Source organism: Scyliorhinus torazame, chromosome 4 (genome assembly GCF_047496885.1).
Source record: "Scyliorhinus torazame isolate Kashiwa2021f chromosome 4, sScyTor2.1, whole genome shotgun sequence".
NCBI lineage: Eukaryota > Metazoa > Chordata > Chondrichthyes > Carcharhiniformes > Scyliorhinidae > Scyliorhinus > Scyliorhinus torazame.
This window is the reverse complement of record NC_092710.1, coordinates 206085483-206103909: the sequence shown is the minus strand read 5'-3', so window position 1 is coordinate 206103909 and position 18427 is coordinate 206085483. Positions and strand designations below refer to the sequence as shown.

At 49.9% G+C, this 18427-nt stretch overlaps 1 protein-coding gene across 5 annotated transcripts in view; it reads left to right on the top strand.

The window, feature by feature from the left end:
* LOC140410710 (ectonucleotide pyrophosphatase/phosphodiesterase family member 3-like) overlaps positions 1-18427 on the top strand; it is a 280597-nt gene that overhangs the window by 214122 nt on the left and 48048 nt on the right. For all 5 annotated transcript variants that reach the window (XM_072499147.1, XM_072499148.1, XM_072499151.1 and 2 more), the window contains one exon: positions 49-203. In XM_072499147.1, coding sequence (XP_072355248.1) covers positions 49-203 — 155 coding nt within the window. The remainder of the gene's footprint in view (positions 1-48; positions 204-18427) is intronic.

Below are 18427 nucleotides of genomic sequence, written 5' to 3'. Positions count from 1 at the left end.
TAGAAAGTTTACTAAAATGTTACTGACCTTGTATGTTATATTTTGTAGTCAAGAGTGCCGATGCTCTTAACTTGCCATATGGACGACCGAGAGTTGTGCAGGAGAACAGTAAGTGGTGTCTCCTGCATCAACATTGGTATGTTAGTGGCTACAGCCATGACATTCTGATGCCATTGTGGAGTGCATATACTGTCAACAAAACTGTAAGTTTCCAATTCATATCACTATTACGTTATTTAAATATATCAGAATTGTTTGAGATTAACTATCTCTTTGTCTTTGACCATTCTCCAATTAAACCACTTGTCTATTTTTTTTATTTGCATGTGATATTTTATGAAAATAAACACAAAATATCATTGCCTCACATTGAAACAATTCAGTCATCTTTAAGTGTCATAGCTGTTGTTCGACAGCAATTGCATTTCTTCTTTTAAGAATTATGCACTCCATCTGGACATTTTCCCACTAAATTCTATTATTTTATAAGACTTATCCTCCAGTACTATAATAGACAGTTAGGAATGAAGTACCCACAGTGATTCTTTAGATCTGCTTGAACACCTCAGAAAAATATGTAATGAATTTCTTCAGGGATTCAACTGATGTTCCACTGAAGTTGCAGCAAGAAATTGGGTAAACCCACCCAAAGAAGTTCCTACCTTAATAATTCAGTCAAACCCTCCTAAAAGGCTTATTTTTAGCACTGTGATTCATCAAGATGTGGATTTGACAGCAGATTTTGTGACGCTCTACTTCTCGCATGGGGACTCAATCGCAGAAAATGTGTATGATTTTAAATTAAGGCCTTGACTTAGTGGTAACACCTCACCTCTAAGACAGAAGGTCATGATTAGAAACATTCTCTAGCCACGAGAGTGAGGAAGCGCTACACTGTCAGAGTCTTTCAGATTAAATGTTAATTTGTGGTTCCATTTTCTCTGTTAGTTGTAAAGTGTTTATTTTATTCTTCCACAAGGCATGGGCATCAGTGGCTAGGCCAGCATTTTCATTGCTCACCGCTAATTGGCCTTAAGCAGGTGGTGGTGAGTTGCCTTCTTGAACCGCTGCAATCCATGCAGTGTAGGTACACCCACAGTGCTGTTAGGGAGGGAGTTCTAGGATTTTGATCCCTGCAATAGTGAAGGATGGCAATATAGTTCCAAGTTAGGATGGTGGGTGGCTTGAAAGGGAATTGCAGGTGGTGTTCCCATGTGTCTGCTGCCCTTGTCTTTCTAGGTGCCAATGGTCAAGGGTTTGGAAGGTGCTGTCAAAGAAGCCATGGTGAATTGTTAAGTGTTAAGGATATCCAGGTTATAAAAGGTGCTTTATAATTGCAGGTATTTTCATTTTTCCATCTTTCCAAAAGTCAAGTTTCCATGAATTCATACACAATTCACTTGTGTGTAAATAATGGCCCGGATCTTCCACAATGCGGTAATTATCATGATTGCTGCTCCACTTGTACCTTTCTGTGGCAAGAATCTGCTCCACATTCTTGGCCGATCTTTGGAGCCGAACCTCTTCAGAAATGCGGAGCTTGCAGTCCCATGAGGAGCTTCATTGCAGTCCTGGAAGACAAGATTTTATGCCACCAGCTGCTGTAAAGTAACTTTAAATGTCCCGTGTGAATGTTGGTTAATGGATAAGTGGATGAAAGAGTGAATGGGTAGGGTGGGTAAGCGAGGAAAGTGGGTAGTTGGGTCAGAGGGTTAGTCGGGTCTGGTCAGGGGGAAATTAAGGGGGGTCGGGGGGGGAGTGATTGGGTTGGAGGTTCGGGGGTAAGTGTGATTGAATGGAGAAACAGTTCTGTAGTTAACTACAAAGATAAAAGCAAATTACTGCGGATGCTGGAATCTGAAACAAAATCAGAAAATAATGGACAATCTCAGCATGTCTGACAAAGCTCTCCACAGATGCTGTCAGACCTGCTGAGATTGTCCAGTATTTTCTGTTTTTGTTTCTGTAGTTAACTAGTAGTTTGACCAGAACTTTTTGGTTCAAAATGTCATAGGTCACCGTTTAGGTAAGTAAATCGGAACTGATCAAAGACTTTGATTCTAACTCAGAGTTGGAGACATTTTTGGAGGGTCCTGGGAAGCAGGGGAATTGTACATTGGAAGTTTAAATTTTGGGGGGAATTCCCATGGAGGTCAGCGGGACAGGATTTCCGTGGGGTCCAAACGCATACTTTGGGTCATATATTCGATGATCCGCAAACCGGAAGATCTGGGCCACTAACATTTCCTTTGACATGCATTGGAATTACCATCGCTTAATCCCCCACTATCAATACCCTGGAGGATTAACATTGACCAGAAACTGAACTGGACTAGCCATATAAATATTGGCTACAAGAGCAGGTCAAAGGTTAGGAATCCAATGGTGAGTATCTCACCTCCTGACTCCCCAAAGCTTGTCCACCATCTACAAGGCACACGTCAGGAGTGCGATAGAATCCTTGATGAGTACAGCTCCAACAACATTCAAGAAGCTCGACACCATCCAGGACAAAACAGCCCACTTGATTGGCATGCATTCCACAGATATTTACTCTCTCCATCACTGACACACAGTGGCAGCCATGTGTACCATCTGCAAGATGCACTGCAGGAATTCACTAAGGCCCTTGAGGCAGCACTTTCCAAATCTGCAACCACTGCCATCTAGAAGGACAAGGGCAGCAGACTCACGGGAATACCACCACCTGGAAGTTCCCTTCCAAGTCACACACCTTCCTCACTTGGAAATATATCACTGTTCTTTCGCTGACACTAGGCCACAAGCCTGGAACTCCATCCCTAACAGCACAGCATGTGTACCTACACCACAGGGACAGCAGCGATTCAAGAAGGCAGCTCACCGCCACCTTCACGAGGACAATTAAAGATGGACAATACAATGCTAGCCTAGCCAGCCATGTCCACATCCCATAAATGAATTGTCTGTAAAATCAGGAGTGCCTTGAATTAAGCATTCTTAAGGGAAGGAATGAGAGACTGCAGAATATAATGTTACAGTTATAGCAAGGTGTGGAGAAACGATCAACTTAATACGAGGTAGGTCCATTCAAAAGTCTGATGGCAGTAGGGAAGAAGCTGTTCTTGAGTCGGTTGGTACATGACCTCAAACTTTGGTATCTTTTTCCTGACGGAAGAAGGTGGAAGAGAGTATGTCCAGTGTGCGTGGGGTCCTTAATTATGCTGGCTGCCTTTCCGAGGCAGCAGGAATTGTAGACAGAGTCGATGGATGGGAGGCTGGTTTGCGTGATGGATTGGGCTACATTCACAACCTTTTGTAATTTCCTGTGGTATTGGGCAAAGCAGGATCCATACCAGGCTGTGATACAACCAGAAAGAATGCTTTCCAGGGTGCATCTGTAGAAGTTGGTGAGAGTCGTAGGTGACATGCCAAATTCCCTTAGTCTCCTGAGGAAGTAGAGTCGTTGGTGGGCTTTCTTAACTATAGTGTCAGCATGGGGGGACCAGGGCAGGTTGTTGCTGATCTGGACACCTAAAAACATGAAGCTCTCGACCCTTTCTACTTCGTTCCCGTTGATGTAGACAGGGGCATGTTCTCCACTATGCTTCCTGAAGTCGATGACAATCTCCTTCGTTTTATTGACATTGAGGGGGAGATTATTGTCGTCGCAACAGTTCACCAGATTCTCTATCTCATTCCTATACTCTGTCTCTCGTCATTGTTTAATAATAACAATAATCGCTTATTGTCACAAGTAGGCTTCAATGAAGTTACTGTGAAAAGCCCCTAGTCACCACATTCCGGCGCCTGTTCGGGGAGGCTGGTACGGGAATTGAACCCGCACTGCTGGCATTGTTCTGCATTGCAAGCCAGCTATTTAGCCCACTGTGCTAAACTAGCCCCATTGTTTGAAATGTGCTCTGTATCTAATTCTCTATAACATGCACTCATAGTGAGTGGGGCTCCTGACTGCGGTAGAACATTACAATGTTTATCCTTAAATCTGCAGGAAACTCGGAATCCCTCACTGTACTGTCTATGATGAAATGTTGGTCTGATGTTTTGGTTGACATCAGGCCAATGGCACTTTGTCAGATGTTTATTCAAGTGAAGTATGCTGATAGCAGCTGCTGTAGATGCAATCTATTTATAGTAAACCTAGAAGTTTATTACCTTTGGAATTACATTTAGCGTATTTGAATTGTTGACGTATTCCTACAAATAAGTCTCAAGTTTATGTTATACAAGTGCAGTACGGTGATACAGTGGGTTAGCCCTGCTGCCTCATGGCGCCGAGGTCCCAGGTTCGATCCCGGCTCTGGGTCACTGTCTGTGTGGGGTTTGCACATTCTCCTCGTGTTTGCGTGGGTTTTGCCCCCACAACCCAAAGATGCGCAGGGTAGGTAGATTGACCTCACTAAATTGCTCCTTAATTGGAAAAAATGAATTGGGTACTCTATATTTATTTTTTTAAAACAAAAAAACTTTATGTTATACTCTGGAGCGAATTCTTAATATTGCTCATCTTTGAAGGTGGTGGGTGCGATCTAATGAAAAAGTTTCTAAGTGTGGTGGTAAGCAGGAATTGCCGGGTGCTTCCTGGCAGCAAACCCCGTGAGACCGCTTCCGGTATCTAACGCCAATTAGGGCCGGTAATGATGCCCCACTAGCTGGATGTCTTTGCTTTCAGTCTGTACGGGTTTTCGCTGGAGATTCATCAGGGTCTCGAGGCTTCCTGTGACACTCCCTGTACTGATGGCCGCTGCCACTGCCTCCCAGGTGGTACTGGCTGCCCTGGAGTGGAACCTCCTCCCAGGGTATCTCATCCGGACTCTACTGCGTCCAACAGTCTGGTCAGTCAGGCATCTCTGAATCGTGGAGCTGGTCTGGGCGGTGGCATGGCTGGGTGCCGCCTGGGGTTTGCTCCGCCAGTTTAAGTGCTTCTCCTGTTTGTTAGCGGGGAGCTGCCAGGCGCAGTCCAGGCAAATCAGCCAGTGAGACAGTCATATCCGACATTACCCTTGACCAATCCATCGGCCATCAGCCAACTAATCAAAGCAAATTCCTCCAAATCTCGGGTGCCATATAGTCTGAGTTCTGATCAAAAGGGTGTGAGTGATGGACTGGGCTGGGCTAGCTGCAGAGGGGGCACTGAGGGGGAGGGAGATGGGTGACTTTGGAGGTGGGCACGGGCCAGGGCATGGGGTTGAACACTGCACATCGCCCGGTCCTCCACCCCTCCGTCTCCCTCCCTACCCCCTGGCACTTTGCCCTCTGCACCACACCCCTGGCCCCGTCTGTGCCCAGCATCGTGGTTGCCCCTGGCTCCAGCACCTGTCCCCACAGGCAGGGGTACCAGTGGCTGGCCATACCCATGCCAGACGTACAATCTGCGACCCTCGTCTGGCGCCCTCCTGTCGGGGCTGCTGTGGGCGTTGCCCTTGGATGGGCCGCGTGATCTCCCCTGGCAGGCGCCGCCCAGTTGGGGGTGGCAGATTTGATGGGATGGAGGGGTGTTGGAGTGCAGGGGTGATGGGTTGGATGAGAGTGGAGTAAGAGGGTGGTCGGGTGGATGGGGGGTAGAGTGCAGGGGTGGTGGGGTGGATGGTGGGTGGTGTGCGGGGCTGATGGAATGGAGGGGTGTGGAGTGCGGGGGTGGTGGGATGGAGGGAGTTGGAGTGCGGGTGTGGAAGAGGGTGGAGTGGTGGGGGTTCGGGTGGGTGGAGTGCGGGTGTAGTTGGGTGGCGGCACCCATGTGTCACTGCACAACCACGGGCCATGGTGGCCGGTCAGTGGGGTGCGCAGCAAGGTGGCTGCCTTGCAGGCCATGGCAATGGGTGGTCTGTGCCTGGACACCCCAGTCCCAGGGGGGTCACCACTACCCTATGGCCCATCCGTTGATCGCCCCCCCCCGCTTCTCCCTGCACACGGCACTGGCAAGCGACCCCCCCTCCCCCAGCCAGCCTGGCCAGGCGTTGTACCGGCAGCCCACGGTCGTGCCTCTGGGAACATCACCACTCTTTCCCTCAGCAGCCACGGTGCCTGTTTCCCGATTTTTAAAACCACAAGCGATCCTCGCAATCAGTAATTCCTTCTGAAAGAGGCGAAGCATCGCGGAAGCCCTGGAGAATACCGGGTCATGTCCGTGATGATACTTCAACTGCGTTTACTGTACGTGCGGAGTAGAATACATTGAAGCCGCTTTCGAGGCACTGGAGCATGGCATTCCGTCGCCAACCTCGATTTGCGGCTTATGTGCGATTCTCTACCCAGTCATGTTTCCCAATTCCGGCGTCGCAGGACGAAGAATCCCGCCCCTGAAGTCTCAGTTGCTTACACCTGTTTTATACTGACATCAAAAATATGCATATAAACAGGAACTAAGGGAGTCATCCCGATTCCACCGAAGTCAATAAACCTTGTCCGCATCTACCACGGTGGAGCCATAAAATCCCGGCTTTATTGATGGCTATGTATCTCCCTCTGGAGACCATCGGTAATGTAACACTTTTTACCCTAAAGGTACGGTAACAGTGAAAATCACTAAAGGGATACTAACCTGTGAAACTTGGATCAGTTGACAAACCACTTTAAATTAATCGACCTGGTCCCAAAAAATGCTGACAGCTCAACAAATAATACAAAAGTGTTTTTTCCTCATTGTGAAAAATTCTGCTTTAAGGGGCTGGAGCCAAGTTAAGTTTCACTTGCACACTAGATCAAATTCAGAAATAAGAATAAACTGTTTCTAGTCGCCAATGGTTTGAGAACTAGCGGATGCCGATTTAGGGTGATCGGAAAAAGAACCAGAGGCAACATGAAAAAACATTTCTCTACACAGCGAGTTGTTGATAATTACAGATGGGCAATAAAATGCTGGCCTAGCCAGTGACGCCCACATCCTATAAATGAATAAAAAATATCCAGAAAGCACAGCTTGAAATGGTGAGGGAAGCAAGTATAATAGGAACTTTCAGTAGCAAATTGGATAAATACTTGAAAGAATTTAATTTACAAGGTAGGGAAAGAGCAGGGGAGTGGAACTAATTGCACAGCTCTACAAGGAACCAGCACGCACCAGATGGACTGAATGGCCTCTTGTGCTGTGCTGTTTTATGGTTCCATGACACCATCACAGGAAAGTGAAAATAACAAACTTAATCAGGTTGCTTCCTGTTATGCTGGGCAACAGACTTGCAAGAATGTTGCTAATAAAAACACTAAATGCAGGAACACTCAGCAGGTCTGTGGAGAGAGAGCAGAATTAATGTTTCAGAAGTACTGAAGGCTATTGAGGGTAGAGTCTAATCATGAAAGCTTCACAAGCAGCCTCCCGGTCAGATGGCAGGTGGATGGTAGAGGTCACCTCCTGAATCCGCGAAGTCATCGCTTCGGTGAAGCTCCCAATGCTCGGGGAAATCCAGTTGACTACAGTTAAAGTTAAAAATAGTGACAAGAAATCCGGCAGCCTCATCATTGTGTGCTAAGTTCCAACTCGTCCTAGATTGACGAATGTGATATAAAATAGTTACTTTAGAGATATTAGTTAATGTAATGTAGAAATAAGCCACTTTGATTCTGGCAGATAGAGACAAAGGGATTTAAGACCGCATGGAAAAAGCAGGAAGAGGTGTGTCTATGAGAGTGATGCTGCATTGATAGGGGCCAGAGAAAGGGATTGGAAGTGAGCCAATCAGAATAGATCAAACAGGTCAGGAGGGATATAGGCTGACCTATGGGCGTCGAGTATGTGAAACTTGATACCATTTGAATTGATTTGCAGAGATCCCTTTGTCTCTTTGTTCATTTGCTTTCTGGGATGTAGGAGACTGGATGTCTCTTATGTTTCTATGAAATGAATCAAGCTTGCAATCTGAATAAAATAACTTATTTTTACGTGCGAATCCATCTCGACTTTTATTGAGGCCAGACTGACGGAGAAAGAAATTTGGGAATCAACAAGATGGGTGACCATGGGGCCTCAGTCAAAGCCACAAATGGAGGCAGGTTTGGGTTGGAAAATGTATTTTAAGACTTTTGCAAGTGTTGGAATGGGACAATAGTGAAATGTGCTCCTTGGACAGCTGCAGGGCTGCCTCACACCTTTTAGATCACCCAACAGTCAACTATATTTCCCAATTCTCCAATGTGGCTGAGAAATGAAAAACATGGGGCGGTATTCTCTCACCCCGGGGCCGGGCCGGAGAAGCGCGCCACGCTGCCCCAACGCCGATCCGTCGATTCTCCAGAGAGCGGAGAATTGGCGCCGGCGCGGCGCCGGCCGGGGACTGCTCTATGGGGCCCCTCCCCCTCCGGCGATTCTCGGCCCGGGATGGGCAGAGCAGCCACGTTAAAAAAACAGAGTCCCGCCGGCGCTGTCCACACCTGCTCTTACCGGGCTGGACCTCGGCGTGGATGCACCTGGGGGCGGCGTGGCGTGGGGGGGGGGGGGGGGGGGGGCGGGGTGTAGCCAGTTAAAATGGCTAACTCCCAACTTAGAAAGGCTAACTCCCAATTTAAAATGGCGAATGGCAAAGGCTGATGGGAAAGTCAGCCAACAGGACACAAACGAGCAGCTGCAGGTTGAGTGTGTATTTACCTCTGGAAAGGCCAGACAAGATCGATACCGGCAACCATCAGCATAACAAAACACCAGCCATCTGCATATTAATGAGCAATCCCCGGGAACAATGAGCAACATTTAGACAGATAAAGTCAAACCAGACTCTTTGGCGCCAGCAGAAACCTACAAAAAGGGAGGTGAACGACCACCACAGGACCGCCCATCGATCAGGGAACCGCTCCAGCATTGGAGAAAATCGAACCAAGTGATTGGGACAAAGTCCAATCACTTGGAATCAGGTACAGGGTCCGCCCCGAAAGGCGGGAAGCCCCTGGGGACTATAAGAATCAAGCCCAAGTTCAAATCGTTCTTCTTGACCGGGTCACTCAGCAACGCGAACCAACCCTTGACAGTGACTGATCCAGCCACCGCTGATATCCAGTAAGTCTTACTTCAACGCTCGCTACGAGATAGGCGCTCCGAGCTACCAATCTGTACCAACTTCGAATCCCGCAGGCTCAGAACCCGAACGAAAGGCCATTCGTTTCCCTGACCTGGTGGGCCAGTTCCAAGTTAAGTATTTGCCTGTTAGTCGTAGAAGTAGCTTAGACGTAGAATTTGCACATGAGTAGTGATTACTGTGTATAATAAATGTGCTTTGATTTAAATCTTACTAAGCGGTGTATTGGATTATTGATCATTACTCGGACTTGAACCACGTGGCGGTATCAGAAAGATACCTGGCGACTCAAGAGCAAAGGTGATAAAACAGAGCAATTAAACTGAGGCAAAAGTTAGCAACATTATTTGGCGACATCCTGATGGGACCCGATCTAGAAGTGGAAAACCACTCCGGGAGAACCCAGAATTTGAATTAGAATCCAATTGGGAAACAGAAAACCACAAGTGTTCAAGTAGTTCTGATCAATAGTCATAATTCGGAAGTGTGTGAAAGCATGCGCAACTAACAGGGCGATAAGGTAAAACTGATAGAATTTTGTTGCGTCAAAACTGTCGGAAGTTTGTATATCGGAAAGTAGCGAAAGCCGTACCCGTATTTACAGCACCGCCTTAGCTCCCCTGTTCCAAATTTAAAAGAAGCATTCGGATAGGAAAGATGGCAATGCAGGCAATGCAGCGCCTAATGAACCCAGAGGAATTTGCGGTCGCAGCGACCAGCAGCAGAGTGGGACAATGTCCCATTTGGGAGGAAGAGATCAGGAAATATCTCAAAGGGAAAGGATGGCCCCTTTGGAATGGGCGAGATTCTGCGACCCCCGCCGGGTGGGAGAATCGCCGGTGCTGGCGTGAATCCTGCCCCCGCCAGTTGCCGCATTCTCCGGCACCGGAGATTCGGTGGGGGCGGAAATCGCGCCGCGCCGGTTGGCCCCCCCCCCCCTGCGAAGTCCTGCTGCTAGAATGCCTGTCCCGCCGGCGTGGATTAAACCACCTCTCTTACCGGCGGGACAAGGCAGCGCGGGCGGGCTCCAGGGTCCTGGGGGGGGCGTGGGGCGATCTGGCCCCGAGGGGTGCCCCCACGGTGGCCTGGCCCGCAATCGGGGCCCACCGATCCGCGGGCGGGCCTGTGCCGTGGGGGCACTTTTTTCCTTCCGCCTTCGCCACGGTCTCCACCATGGCGGAGGCAGAAGAGACTCCCTCCACTGCGCATGCGCGGGGATTCCGTGAGCGGCCGCTAACGCTCCCGTGCATGCGCTGCCCGGCAATGTAATTTCCGCGCCAGCTGGCGGGGCACTTCTGCTAGCTGGCGGGGCGGATATCAGTCCGGCGCAGGGCTAGCCCCTCAAGGTTAGGACTCGGCCGGTCAAGGGGCGGAGTATTCCGCACCTTTGGGGCGGCGCGATGCCGGATTGATTTGTGTCGTTTTTGGCGCCGGTCGGTGGACATCGCGCCGATACTGGAGAATTTCGCCCCAGGTCCCGGGTGTATAGGACATACTTGGTGGGAGAACCTGAGCGAGATCCACAAAAAGAGCTTAGGGAAAGCTCGCAAGTCGATGGCAATCGTGTCCTGCTTGGCACAACTGCGAGGCACAGAGGAGGTCGTTAGGACGCTCCGGAAAGAAGTTGAAGGCATACATCGGATGAGTAAGGTCGATGTAAGCGAGGTAGAAAAGGAGAATTTGGAATTAAGAAGGAAGTTGGCAGCAAAAGAGGGAGAGGTGGATGACGCCAAAAGGGCTCACCAGTCTTGTCTGGCGCACTTAAGCAGCTTCCAGTCTCAATACGAAAAGGCCTATCAGGACACGCAACGTGCAGTCCTGGTACGAGAAGAAACAGAAAAGCACGTAGAAGCGTTACAGATACAGTGTCGCGATCTAAAGGCAGCATTAAGAGCACTCCATGCTGCCACCACAGAACAAAGACAAAGCTCACTAGACCACGCAAAGTGCCGGAAGAAGATTGCAGAGCTGAAATCACTGCTTTCTGTTCAAAAAGGTTTTCAGGAAACATTTGGAGAAAGATTAGATCAGGAAGACGGCCCTGATTGGGAAGAATTGAACGAAACAGCGCAGAGATATGTTCAGGGAACATGTGCGCAGGGAAAGCCACAAAAGTGAAAAGCGCCCCAACCACCCACACAGCAGATAGTTCAAGCTCCAATGAACCCAGTAACCACCCACCCCACAGCCACATCGGACGATGCGGAATTTCTATATTCCACCCCCTTAACAGTAACGCAATTACGGGACGCGTGCGATAAGATCACACCGTTCCTCCCCACCTCAGACCCCTACCATTTCTTTGCCACAGTTAAGCATCAGGCGACCATGTACGGCCTGGATGAGCGAGAGCATGTAAAGCTCACAGTTTTAAGTTTAGACCCTTCAGTAGCAGCAGCCCTTCCCGACCCACAGAATGTAAGAGGAGGCACCCTTGCAGAAATGCATACCGTGATCCTGGATGCGATCGGGTATAACCGGGGTGACCCCGTAGATGGCCTCAACAAATGTAGGCAAAAGAAATCCGAGCACCCCACAGCGTTTGCTGGACGCCTGTGGATCCACTTTGCAGCAGTCTTTGGAGACTTTGACCGTGCCCATTTGTCCCCAGACAACATGGCCAAATGGACCCGCACCCTTATCTCCCATGCCACAGAAACAGGACAGAAAGCCTGCGCGAGTTATGATCCCTCAGAGGAGGCCCATATCGAGAAGTGGGTAGTGAAAAGATTTTCCCGCGCTTGGGAGCAATCTGTTCAAAGTAAACCCACAGTTAAGAATATTGAGGAAAAGCAGGCCAGCGCAGATATACAGGCAGTAAAAACACACCAGAACCCCGCAGGGGTAAATGAGGGAAAGAACAGCCCCCCACCCAAGTCACAGGAGTGTTACAACTGCAGACAGTTGGGACACTTCACAAGGGAGTGCAATGCCCCTAAAAAGCCACAGAGAGCCCAGCAGACGGGCACTCTGAGTAAGAAAAAGACAGAGCCCATTCATAGCGTTAGCGCCCGTTCAGATCAGACGGACCTGACTGGAACGGACTGACGGTGTTCAGGCTCCCCCAGTTGGTACTGCGACACCCTTTGGGATAGATCCGGACGACCAGTAGTTGCAGTGAAAATTCGGGGACAGCCCGTCGAATTTCTCTGGGACACAGGAGGGTCCCGCACCACGATAAATTCCTCCACCCTGTTTCAAAAAGACACGTGGCCCACTACAGCCACTATCACCCTCAGCGGCTTTACAGGCCACTCACAGCAGGGACACATCACAGCCCCTGTACCCATTCAAATCGGTACCATCACCACCAAGCACCCCATAGTCTTAGCTGACGTGCCCCACACATCAGAACACATTCTGGGAATCGATTTCATGAATTCCCACCACCTTTCATTCGATCCAGTCAACCAGTGTGTCTGGAAGATGGCAAAATCTGCAAGAGCCCCCGCAACGCTCAACATAGGAGAGTACATGAACAAAATTAGCGCAGTAGGCGAATTTTGGTTCAACCCGACCACGCTTAGTACGGACAAGCAGGTTAGGGCAGTTCTGCAAAAGAACAGGGCAGCATTCGCGACCTACAAGCACGACTGTGGACAGATGACTGGCTCCGTACAAATAACAGGACCTGACCCTAGACCCCCAAAACAGTATGGATTTCCCCAAGAGGCAGAGGGAGAAATCTCCAAGGTAATAGAAAGCTTATTAGAGCAGGGCGTACTTAGATCAGTAGCCTCCACTAATAATGCCCCGATTTGGTCAGTGAGAAAGCCCGATGGATCATGGCGACTGACTATCGATTACCGGTAACTCAACAAAGTCGCCCCCGCAGCAGCCCCCACAGTAGCAACAAGTCCCAAGACCATGCTCAAGCAGGGACTCAATTCCCGATTCTTTACGGTTTTGGATGTCAGTAATGGATTCTGGTCCATTCCATTGGCAAAGGCGTGCCAGTACAAATTTGCCTTCACCTTTAAAGCACAGTACACGTGGACATGCCTGCCACGTGTATTTTGGGCAGTCCAGTATTTTTCGTATATTACCGGACTGAACCCCATTACAATTCTCACTGAACACACCCCCACCCAACTTTTACTGGACGGACGACTCAAGGACGGTACAGTAAGCCAGATTAGAGCAGCGAGATGGACCCTTCTCTTGCAGGGACGGGACACCATCGTTAAGCGAACAAAGACGCACACCTATTTATCCGACAACTTACAGTACCCCGGAACCCCCCCATGAATGCGAAATTATCACTCCACACCACAACACAGGCCCCTTTATCGCTAAAACACCCCCCAGAAAGATAGGTAGTTCAACCCAGAGCCCTCAGCACACGGACACGTGTGAGCCCACAAAGATCTATGTGGATGGATCTTCCACAGTCTTGGATGGGAAGCGCATAACAGGTTGAGGTATCTATGTCGAGGATGCGCAGGGACGCGCCCTTGAGGAAATATCATTAAAATTACTCGGACACTTAGGCGCGCAGGCAGCAGAACTTGCGGCCATCATATATATAGTTGAGCACCCAGATTCCTTCCCCAGCCCAGCAGACATATACTCGGACAGCCTCTATGTCTGCAACAGCCTTACGGAATTTCTGCCCCTGTGGAAAGCAAGAGGATTTGTTTCCGCGGACGGAAAACCCCTCCCCTCAGCCCCATTGCTCCGTCATATTTTACAGAGAGCCCAGAACAGGACTTATGGGATAATCAAAGTCCGCAGTCACCATCGTTCCTCCCCCCCTGGAAATGTGAAAGCTGACGCACTGGCTAAAGCAGGTTCCAGGCATGGATACTTTTGGACACCCCCGAAAGTGCACCAGTGACTGCAGTTCAGGTCTCACAGACAAAGATCGAGGATCTAGTAGAGGCAGGATAGCAATCTCAGGGAGATTGTAAAAGGAATCTATCCAGCACCCTATGAGAGATTTAGAAATGCACTGACCACACATGACGGCGTGGTGTTAAAAGACACCCTTTATGTGGTTCCTGAACAGGACAGGAATCAATTGATTTGCTTGTTCCATGACGGTCATGGACATCAGGGAATCGATCCCACTACAGCCCACAGCCCATCTCAAGCAGCTTTGTTGGTGGCCAAATTTAAAGGATGATGTAAACCATTATATCGAAAATTGTCTTATCTGTGCCCAGAATAATCCGGACAGATATGCCAAAAAGGCTCAACTCAGCCACACCCGACCCGTTAATGGCCCCTGGACTAACCTCCAGATCGATTTTATAGGACCATTGCCCCCTTGCAGGAATGGCTATAAATATGTACTTGTGGTAATTGACACATTTACAAAATGGGTGGAAGCATTCCCAGCCCGCACAAACACGAAAAATCCACAGCGAAGATTTTGACCCACCACATCTTTACAAGATGGGGACTCCCCCGCAGCATTGAATCCGACCAAGGCTCCCATTTTACGGGACATGTCATGCAGAACGTCCTCACGATATTTGGCATCACCCAAAGATTCCACATAGCATACCACCCACAGTCGAGTGGTATTGTGGAGCGCATGAATCGGACCCTAAAGTCCACCCTCAGAAAAATGGTCCAGCAGAACAACACCACTTGGGACTCAGTCCTCCCCTTTGCGCTGATGTTTTTGCGTAACACAATTTCTACTTCCACAGGTTACACCCCACACACCCTCATTACCGGACGCCCCATGAAAGGCACAGAATATTTGTTAGGTTTGGACTTGACCAGCCCCGAGGTGACGGCCCTCACACACGAGAAAGCAGTGGAGCAATTAGTTGAAAATGTTAAAACGGCTCAGCTAGCAGCCGCAGTAAAATTGGACACCAGAAAGAAACAGAGCAAGGCTTGTTTCGCCAAGACAGTGCATGCGACTGAGTACAGTATAGGACAGCAAGTTATGCTGTCTGTATATAACCCCAGCACATGCCTGTCACCAAAATACTCGGGTCCATCTTCCATTGCGGAGAAAGTGAGCACTTCCGTTTATAAAATAAAGTACCCCAACGGTAAGACTGCGTGGTTTCATATTAACCAGCTGAAGGCATATGGAACACAATCGAACCACGCACACCACGTCAAGCTCGACGCAGCACACCACACCCCGCCCACAGCCAACGTAACCCTACCAACCCCCACCACATCCAGCCCAGCCACGGACTCGACCTCGACTCCACTACCAAAATATACACTCCGCCCCGAACGCCCACAGACTGCAGCAGCAGAGACAGCGACTGTGACTCGGACGATAGCCACAGCACGCCTCCCTACTATCCCTATGCAACCGGACCCACACCCAGCGATTCCAACTACGATCCAAGTGATCCCTTCATGATCACTTTCCTGAACAAACCCCTCCACCGACCACCGAACCACACTGACGACCCCGATTTTGTCCCCACACAGCTAGACACCAATTACTGGCACCGAGATAACTCGTTCAGACTCGTCCGCAACAACGAGAGCGACCCCACCTCACACCACGCAGCCCTTTCAGCCCTGATACACTCAAGAGTGTGGCACTCGGGAGAAGAGGACGACCTTGGGTCTGACTCCCAAACCAAAGAACCCCTTTGCTACCCTGTTCGCAACCGAGAACTGAGGTGTCCAGATGATGTTTTAAACGGAACCGCTTGGGAGAAGTGTTGTCCTTTCTGATGGAACCTGCAGAATGTTTTATGTTGTTTGTAAGTTTGTTAAATGTTGTGTGTCCGACAGGAGAATTTTTTCTCACTGCCCCACGCCTATTCGGCTGAAACCTCTGAGGACTTGCTTACAGAGACTCACCGTTGCCAGACACTAGTTCAGCAGAAACCTCTGAGGACTTGTCTGCAGAGACTGGTTAAGGAACCAGACGCCCATTCGTAACTGCCCTTCTGGTTCGAAGGTAGAACCACTACGGCAGCCCCACCACGATGACTACATTTTTTGCCTGTTCTTGTCGGTTGCTCAGGCAGTGGAGAAACGGCTTGGGACCCGCCCTGCCTGGGAATCCCCCTCTGGTCAACTACACTCGGGTAGGAGTGACACGGCATTGGTAGCCGTCCTCCATCTAAATTGTACCCGTCGCGGCCCATACGCACCTCATTTTGGCACTTTCAGTTCAAAATGTTTTGTTTTGTTTAGGTAACCTTTAGGTTGCCAACCCCATGCTATTTACATCCTGAAACATTTGGATGGTAAATTGCACAATCTGCGAGACGGATCGCACTGGTTCATTATTGGGAAGTGTGTCTTGTCCTAAAATTTGATTTTTGGAGAAAAAAAAATGAGGGAGTCACACATAGTGACCAATTATAAAGGGAATAATTGGCACTACAGGACAGACACACTATTGTACGAGATATTAAACAAAGATAGTTACAGACACTATGCTTGTTTCCACAGAACTCCAGAAGCTCCACGACCGGAGAAGAGAAGAAAGACAAGGAAAGAGAAGAGCCATGAGGACTTCCTTCATATGGATCAGCATCATATTTATGGACTTTTGGTTGCGCGTGAACGCGAACCCCATGACTTCAAGCCCCCCAGCCGTTAATGTTTCACTTCCCCGCAGTACCCAGAGCCCAGTCACCAGCGACACCACATCATCTTGGTGTGCCAGGTTTATAACCTGGTACTCTCTGTCCTATGTAATGGAAACATTACTGGTATTAGCGATACTCTGCTGCTTAGTGCAGACTATGCGTCTAAGGAAATGGAAAAGGAGAGCCTACCGCGCTTGAACCCCGGTATATAGGATCAGATCCCCTATTTTCGGATACGACCAGACCCCCGACCCCCGCAATCTATAATAAAGAGCATTCACCTGCGTTTATTGTAAATAAAGAAGTGTAAAGAACTGTTCATGAGTAAATTGTACGATCCTGAGCTTGACTGCCAAACCAGGAAGACGGATATATAAAATACTATGATTTTGTTTGTATGGGTGAGGAAGTTAGGATAATTAAATGTTTAAGAGAGTGTAGTGTATTAAGAATAGTTAGAGGTTCCCAGTTTATTGTTTTGTAATGCATGTCCCTGTTTGACATAGCGCCCTTAGAATTGTTATTAAAATTTTTTTGCATAGCTATGATCAGTGCAGTGGCCATGAAGGAAGTGTCCCCCCCCAGGTCAGGGAATGGAAAGCAACATAGTTATGTGATCCTTCACGCTTCGCGTTAGAATCACAAGGAGGGTATGTAGCCAGTTAAAATGGCTAACTCCCGATTTAGAAAGGCGAACGGCAAAGGCTGATGGGAAGGTCAGCCAACAGGACACAAACGAGCAGCTGCAGGTTGAGTGTGTATTTACTTCTGGAAAGGCCAGACAAGATCGATACCGGCAACCATCAGCATAACAAAACACCAGCCACCTGCATATTAATGAGCAATCCCCGGGAACAATGAGCAATATTTAGACACATGGGGCGTCATTCTCCGACCCCCCGCCGGGTCGGAGAATGGCCGTTGGCCGCCGTGAATCCCGCCCCCGCCCCCGCCGAAGTCTCCGCTCCCGGAGATTGGGCGGGGGCGGGAATCCAGCCGCACCGGTTGGCGGGACCCCCCGCTGGATTCTCCGGCCCGGATGGGCCGAAGTCCCGCCCAGGAATTGCCTGTCCCGCCGACGTAAATCAAACCTGGTATTTACCGGCGGGACCAGGCGGCGTGGGCGGGCTCTGGGGTCCTGGGGGGGGGGCGGGGCGATCTGACCCCGGGAGGTGCCCCCACGGTGGCCTGGCCCGCGATCGGGGCCCACCGATCCGCGGGCGGGCCTGTGCCGTGGGGGCACTCTTTCCCTTCCGCCTCCGCTACGGCCTCCACCATGGCGGAGGCGGAAGAGACTCTCCCCACTGCGCATGCGCGGGAAACTTTCGGCGGCCGCTGACGCTCCCGCGCATGCGCGGGGAAACTGACAGCGGCCGCTGACGCTCCCGCGCATGCGCCGCATTTCCGCGCCAGCTGGCGGGGCAACAAACGCCATTTCCGCCAGCTGGCGGGGCGGAAATCCCTCCGGCGTCGGCCTAGCCCCAACATTGAGGGGCTAGGCCGCCAAAGATGCGGAGACTTCCGCACCTTTTTGCCGGCGCGATGCCCGTCTGATTTGCGCCGGCTTTGGCGCCAGTCGGCGGGCATCCCGCCGTTGGGGGAGAATTTCGCCTATGAAGTCAAACCAGACTCTTTGGCGCCAGCAGAAGCCTACACAAAGGGAGGTGAACGACCACCTCAGGGCCGCCCATCGATCAGGGAACCGCTCCAGCATTGGAGAAAATCGAACCAAGTGATTGGGACAAAGTCCAATCACTTGGAACCAAGTACAGGGTCCGCCCCGAAAGGCGGGAAGCCCCTGGGGACTATAAGAATCAAGCCCAAGTTCAAATTGTTCTTCTTGACCGGGTCACTCAGCAACGCGAACCAACCCTTGACAGTGACCGGTCCAGC